The 7878-nt window shown below is 39.4% G+C and overlaps 1 protein-coding gene across 1 annotated transcript; it reads right to left on the bottom strand.

Moving 5' to 3' along the window:
- Positions 1–344: 344 nt before the first annotated feature.
- On the bottom strand, positions 345–7869 carry LOC141444426 (uncharacterized). The gene is made up of 4 exons (XM_074109977.1): positions 7792–7869; positions 4844–4977; positions 3016–3155; positions 345–564 (listed from the first exon to the last, which is right to left on the bottom strand). Exons 1-4 carry the CDS (start codon positions 7826–7828, stop codon positions 345–347), a joined length of 531 nt encoding a protein of 176 aa, XP_073966078.1. The 5' UTR covers positions 7829–7869.
- Between the last annotated feature and the right edge of the window lie 9 nt (positions 7870–7878).

The following is a 7878-nucleotide window of genomic DNA, read 5'->3' as shown; positions in this document are numbered from 1 at the left end:
AAGTGAGCATTTTGTAATTGTGGCTCTTATCGTAGGATACGACGATTTGTAGATGTATTTTTGTTGCGTTTTAATTTTCTGATCTACTTTTGATGCACCACTTGTTGTAAACTAGTCCTTCCTTTCTGTAAAAAAGGTTGCCTGGAAGAGATCGCTCTTACGCGATAAGGCCGCCTGTTGCTTACCTTGTAATTTTCTCTCTGTGTATCTGTTTTCTGTATCGCTTACTATGTCTGGTATACAGTATAAAGTGTCTTTCTATTGTATTGTATCATCCCAACCTACCTATATACGTCCCACTGCTGGGCACAGGCCTCCTCTCAGTACAAGAGGACAATCGATCATTACATTAGGACAAACAACTTCAGGCGATACGACGCCTTGCCATTGCCATACCTAATATATCTAAATCCGAGATCCTTGAACTCGTTTTTCTCTTTGGCGGTAAGATAGGTATTCAGTGGGTAATAGTCGTCTATGCGATCTATCTTCTTTTGTGTCTGTTCGTCTATCTCTTGGTTACCTTGCCGTCTACTATTTTTATTCATTATCCGACTTCTGAACCTAAAATAAAATGTTAATTGTGTTAGTCAAGTCCCGTTGTATAAGTGAGAACAGTGACAGTAACAGAGTTAAATTTGGAAAACGGTTTCATCATCATCATCATCATCTCAGCCGTAGGACGTCCACTGTTGGACATAGGCCTCCCCCATAGACCTCCAGTTGCTTCGGTTGGCAGCGGCCTGCATCCACCGTGAACCTGCGGCTTTAACCAGGTCATCCGTCCATCTTGTTGGTGGACGTCCTACGCTGCGCTTGCCGATCCGCGGCCTCCACTCGAGAACCTTTCGGCCCCAACGGCCATCCGTTCTCCGTGCTATATGGCCCGCCCATGTTGGAAAACGGTTTAAGAAAAGCTAAAAGAATTTTAAGTAAAAATGGTCATTTGAGTGTGTTACTTAACGTTTAAGGAGCGGCGGGTACAGAAAAACCTTACGGCGCGTTTTAATGGTGGGAGGGAGGGTATTAAAATCTTTGAAAATTGCGTTATGTAATCTTGCCGAACCGCTGACGCATGTGGCTTTATCTACACCCATATAGTAAATCCTCAAATTATGCGTTCAAAAACCATAGGTAATGACCAGCATTACGACATTGGATTCTATTATAAACACGGCTGTATCGTAATTGTCATTACGATCAGCTCGTGGGGCAGACATACCTACCTAGTAAGAGTTAATGCAGGTCATTCTCAATAGTTCTTGAACACATGATAGAGGATTTAATATATGGGTATAGATAAAATATTGTATGCAACTGTACGTATGAATATGTAACCCTCGTGTTTTAAGGACCCCTATTACGATACGGTTGCATAAAATACTATAATACGAGAGAGAGAATGGTACGATACGTAATTTTGAACATGAAACTACCGTGAGACTCACTCATATTAAATATAATGACCCGGATAACTCACGTCTTAAATCGAGTTTAGCTCGACATGTTTCGGGCTAATCCGTAGCCCTTCGTCTTCGGAGCAATGCGCTGCTGTGTGTGTGTGCTGGAGTGCGCGTGTTGCGGCAGCCGCTGAGTCGCGTTGCTCCGAAGACGAAGGGCTACGGATTAGCCCGAAACCTGTCGAGCTAAACTCGATTTAAGACGTGAGTTATCCGGGTATCCGGGGGGGGTATATTTAATATAGGTACGATACGAACTTCGATTTTCGAATTTCGTAGTAGCCCCCTGAATAAAAAACACATGAAATGTAATACTGTTGTAACTTAAAATTTGGCGCTGTTTTGCTGGGGCTTTTGAGTTAAATATCGATACATTGGGGCTCAAAGGGCGTAAAGGACATTTGGGCGTAAAAGCACTCTCTAAGGCATCTTATACAGTTTTTTTTTCTCTGTCGATCTGTATAATCCACGAAAGGAAATTCGTTCATAAATGTCCTTTACGACCTGTGTTGTTTTAGTCCCTAAACACAGTTATTTTCAAAATTTTAGGATATAAAGAACAAAAAATTACTTTGTATAATCATCAACGCAGTAAACATAAAGTATGTTAAAAAACACCGGTATTAAAGCGACCCATAATTTCTACACTCCCTTTATTGCCTCGAAAAAAATTTAAGACATACGGCGTAAAAGCTGTAATTTATTCAAGTCTCCTTTACGAACACCAAATATTTTAACGTTTATTTTGATTTCTTATGACCGCAGCCTAATATAATCAAAAGTATGGAATAATACGATTTTTTTACTCTTTGAAACGGCATAAGTATTGCAATTAGTAGAAGTTGAAATTTCCTATACGACCCATTGAAAGCAAAATTTGTGATAATGGGATTTACACCCTTGTGAACCAAAAGTTTACTAAGTCTTAAAGTATATCTAATTTAATCCTTGTGTTTTCACCCGGACGTATAGCGCACGTATCTTTGTAACCATACAGTTTGCATCCAATTGGAGTATGTTAACAAAAACTACAAGAAATTCCAAGCTTTTCGTCAATAGAAGACTTTTATGTAACATTAGAAACAACAAAACTATATATAGAAACTAGATAGATTGAAGAAACTGTGGAAGTAGGTAATCTTATTCTTTTTATTTTTTATTTATTATGTATTGTTTATTCATAATTTTTGTTGTTTATTAAGTGTTTTTATTTATATGTTACATAGCTATTCTTGTCTTCTCACTGTGCATAAATTACTGTTCGCCTATTTTTAAGTTTTCCTTTCCTGTTTAGGTTAGCTTGAAAAGAACCCGTTTAGGGATAAGTTCGCCTTTGTACTCTTTTGTTTTGTTGTTTTCTTTTTGTATTATTTTGTGTTTTATGTACAATAAAGTATTTACATACATACATACCTACATTTTTTTTTTCCAGTTGTTTGCTTCTGAAAAGTTGTGTTTTGTGCTTTACGCCCTTTGAGCCCCAAGGTATCGCTATTATACCAGCCATCAGACCCCACATATCGCGAATGTGCCATTGATTTTGATCATCTCATACCTTTCGGGGCTTGTCGGATTCTTGGTTGTTTTCACAGTGTTTAAACCAAACATTTCTTGCAATTGACGCTTCAATTTTTTCTCGTAGTAGGCCAGAATCTGAACTCTTACGTCAGCTAACTCGTGCCGTAAGTCTTTTGCCTAGGAAAAAGCATAAAAAAGTTAAGTAAGTTTTCGTAGCGCAAACTTTGGGTTATCGTTGATACTTGCAGGTGGTAGGACCTTGTGCAAGGTCCGCCCGGATTGCTAGCACCATCTTGCTCGCTAATCCTGCCGTGAAGCAGCAGTGCTTGCACTGTTGTGTTTCGGCATGGAGAGTAAGACAGCCGGTGAAATAACTGGCACTTGAGGTATTACATCTTAGGCCTCTAGGTTGGCAACGCATCTGCAATACCCTGGTGTTGCAGTTGTCTATGGGCGGTGGTGATCTCTTACCATCAGGAGACCCACTTGCTCGTTTGCCATCCAGTCGAATAAAAAAAAAAAAAAAAAAAAAAAAAAACTTGGTTATTCGGTGATAAGCTTTTTGCTGACTTTGTACTTGCTTGCTGTACTTTTTTGGGTTCCGTACCCAAAGGGTGCCAACGGAACCCTATTACTGGGACTGCGCTGTCTGTCTGTCTGTCCGTCCGTCTGTCACAGGGCTCTATCTCTTGAGCCGTAATAGAAACACTTGAAATTTTCACAGATTAGGTAAAATTGGGTTAGGTATAGCTAGTTTTAAAGATTGTAAGTAAATACGCTGCCGTGGTGGCCTAGTGGTTTGACCTATCGTTTCTCAAACAGAGGGTTGTGGGTTCAAACCCCGGCTCGCACCTTTGAGTTTTCCAAATTCATGTGCGGAATTACATTTGAAATTTACCTACCACGAGCTTTGCGGTGAAGGAAAACATCGTGAGGAAACCTGCACAAACCTGCGAAGCCTGGTGCGTGTGAAGTTCCCAATCCGCACTGGGCGCGCGTGGGAACTATAGCCCAAGCCCTCTTGTTCTGAGAGGAGGCCTGTGCCCAGCAGTGGGACGTATATAGGCTGAGATGATGATGAAGTAAATACGCTGGCTGACTAGAAACCTCTTTAGTCTGAAACGACGTACCTACTAACTTTTTAAAACTAAAGTCATAGCTTCCTTGGGGAGAAAAACTATAAGTAAATCCATAACTCCCGCGGGAACAATTGAGGCCATTCTCCTTTAGTATACACGCATGGAATAACATCATTGACAAGCAAGTGTGATGAAAATGTAATTAACCCCCGACGCAAAAAGACGCTCTGTGTGTCTGTCTGTGGCACCATAGCTCTTAAACGGGTAGACCAATTTGAATGCGGCCTTTTTTATTTGAAAATAGGTTTTCTAGCAATGGTTTTAGACATGTTTCATCAAAATCGGTTTAGCCGTTTTTGAGATATTGAACTTTAAAGTGACAAAGGGTTTCCAAGTTTTTGTTGGTTATTTAATTATTAAAATGTAGCCGCGCCAGCTAGCGTCGTCTCTAATGGTTGATCGTAGGTGTACTGTTCTTGGTTAGTCATTTTATGAGTAGGTCATGTTCTAGGTTAGTCAGTTTATAAGTAGTTCATGTTTTAGGTCAGTACCTACTTTTCTTGGTAGGTCATTTTCTAGGTTAGTCATTTTATGAATAGGTCATGTTCTAAGTTAGTCATTTTATGAATAGGTCATGTTCTAGGTAAGTCATTTTATGAGTAGGTCATGTTCTAGGTTAGTCAGTTTATAAGTAGGTCATGTTCTAGGTAAGTCATTTTCTTTGTAGGTCATGTTCTAGGTAAGTCATTTTCTTGGTAGGTCATTCTAGAAAAGTGATTTTCTCACCTTTTTATACAATATTTTAATATAGTCGGCGGATTTCCTAAATTTTGCAAGTACTCCAGCCAGGTTATCTCCGTACAACTGATATGCTTCTAGCTCGACATCATATTTCTTGCTTTCTACGAGGCTTGTGACACCTAAAAACGGTACAAATGTGGTTAGTAAAGTGTTTTTCTTCCAACTATGCTTTAATTTCATCATAACCGCACTAAATACCCAGCACAAAGCGGGACTTTTCTGCTCTAGAGCAGAAAAAATGTATGAAAATCCTTTATTGCATTGTTTTAGATTTTTTTTTTAATTGCACCACCAAAGAGTTAACACAAGTATTTTTGCTATAAAATAAAAATCTAGTGTTTGGTTCCTCAACCTGACGGTCTTATGACATTTGACAGATTGCGTACAAAAAATTGTTGCTACCAATCCTACCAAAAACAGTAAGTAGCCAAGTAGCCGTATATTTGAAAAACTTCGTGCCCATCCGAATTTGACAGATCGCAGGTAAAAATATCTGCTACTGGCTACTAACTCTGCCAAAAAAAGTAAGAAATTAAAAAAAAACTAATTAGCGGGAACCTTGCGAATTTTCCGAGGACATTTTTTGAGAGTGCGAATGTAAACTTTCAAAAATGGAATCATCGAGTGCTAGTGACATTTCTTTCCTATTAATTGTTTAGCATGAGTTATTTTTCGTCTTCTATTCCTGTAATAGTTGAAAGAAAAGCAGATTATGCACCTCGCATTAAGTAATTTATATTGCCCTAGTGCTTTTTAAAGCCCTCGCTAACGCTCGGGCTCCAAATCGGCACTCGGTGCAATAATAAATAATTTTGTGCTTGGTGCAACAATCTACTATTTTTATTCGCCAGGATGGGAAACGAGCAAGTGGGTCTATTTATGTAATCATCATCATCCAAGCCTATATACCTACGTTAAAATGGAGCGTCTATGTATGGAGAATAACCTAACCAAAAATAAGTTGGAAAACCCCCGACTTTGTCACTTAAAAGTTCAATATCTCATAAACGGCTGAACCAATTTTGATAAAACATATCTAAGTACCATCGCTAGAAAACCTGCTTCCAAAATAAAAAACCGCATTCAAATCTGTCCACCCGTTTAAGAGCTACGGTGCCACAGACAGACAGACAGACAGACACACAGACACACATAGCGGTCAAACTTATAACACCCCTCTTTTTGCGTCAGGGGTTAAAAAAAAGTTGTTTAATCGTCTCGAATATCACTAAAAACTTGCATATGCACTAGTTTCTTGCATAAATATTTTTATATTATTTATTTCGACATATGTTTAAGCCCTCTACCTTTTACCTCGAAGATTTTGATTCTTGTATCATCCCGCCTATACACGTCCCTCTGCTGGGCACAGGCCTCCTCTCAGAACAAGAGGGCTTGGGCATAGTTCCCACGCGGGCCCAGTGCGGATTGGGAACTTAACACGCACCATTGAATTGCTTCGCAGGTTTGTGCAGGTTTCCTCACGATGTTTTCCTTCACCGTAAAGCTCGTGGTAAATTTCAAATGTCCGCACATGAATTCCGAAAATCTCGGAGGTGGGAGCCGGGGTTTGAACCCAGGATACTGTGCTTGAGAGGCGATAGGCCAAACCACTCGGCCGCCGCGGCTTTCTTGTATGATTCTCGTATGAAAACTTCTTATACTATTTTATATTAACTTTTTATATTATTTTGTACAATTATGATTACATACCTACATAAAAAAGAACTAATATTTTATGCTGAAAAGTGACGGGACATCATTTTCAATCAAAAATTGTATCAATACATACATAATTTATTGAATCAGGCGTTACTTTGCGGAGGTCCATATCAATATGGTAGCATGGTGTACGGTTGTGTCACTCTGAAGATGAGCTCTGGTTGAGTTCGAAACGCGTCAGTGTAGTGTGGTGGTGGTGATAGATGGGTTTGTGTGATTTGTGTGTGTTCTTACAGTGTGGAGGTGAGGAACTGCATGAACACGCATATTTTGCATAAGCTTAGCTATCGTAAGGTCGCGGGTGAGCAAGGAAATTCTTTTAGTTCATCAATACATACAGTTTCGTGTTACAAGTCACATATTTAGACATAGATAAACGAAAATTGGTGGTATTGGTAGTTTTGGCAGTCTATTTAATTTCAAATTGAGTACATTTAGGGGCTGTTTCACCATCCATTGATTAGTGTTAACTGGCGGTGTGTTGCCGTCTCTATTTGTTTTGTTCAAATCACAGGCATCACACCTAACCGCCAGTTAACACTGATCAATGGATGGTGAAACAGCCCCTTAATGTTGTTATTCTGTCCTGTATGTAACACAGGAGACATTAGTGATACACTTTATTAGAAATTGTTTGCAATTTATACTATACGCAGTCAGCATGCTTAGGAGAGCCATGAAGGAATTGCCTTAAAACTATCACAAATTTTACTGGATTTGTACCCCATAAATAATAAATATCAAAATAAATATAATCGGACACTTGACACCTACTTAACCTAGTCCCAAACTAAGCAAAGCTTGTACTATGGATACTAGGCAACGGATAAACATACTTATATATTAAACATCCGAGATCCGAGAACAAACATTCTTATTATTCATACTAAAGAGATATCCTCTCTTTAGGCCTCCAACAAGATGGAGCGACGACCTGGTTAAAATCGCGGGATCGCGGTGGATCCGAAAAGCACAAGGCCGGTCTGAGTGGAGAGCTTTGGGGAGGCCTATGTCCAGCAGTGGACGTCTTTCGGCTGACACTATGATGATGATGATACAAATATCTGCCCCGGCCGGGAATCGAACCCGGGACCTCAAGCTCGTAGTCAGATTCTCTAACTACTTGGCCATCGTCGTCGGTGATGACGCAGTGGCGTGTTTTTAACTTTTTTTTTGATTTGTCATCTTTCCTGATGTTCAAAATAACTTACCGAATATGAAACAGAGTAGTAGAAATTGGAAGAACATTATTTCTTTCAAGTCATGTTTTCGTTTATTGACGTTATGCAATTTGGTTT

Source organism: Choristoneura fumiferana, chromosome 30 (assembly GCF_025370935.1).
Source record: "Choristoneura fumiferana chromosome 30, NRCan_CFum_1, whole genome shotgun sequence".
NCBI lineage: Eukaryota > Metazoa > Arthropoda > Insecta > Lepidoptera > Tortricidae > Choristoneura > Choristoneura fumiferana.
This window is presented reverse-complemented; position numbering and strand designations above follow the sequence as displayed.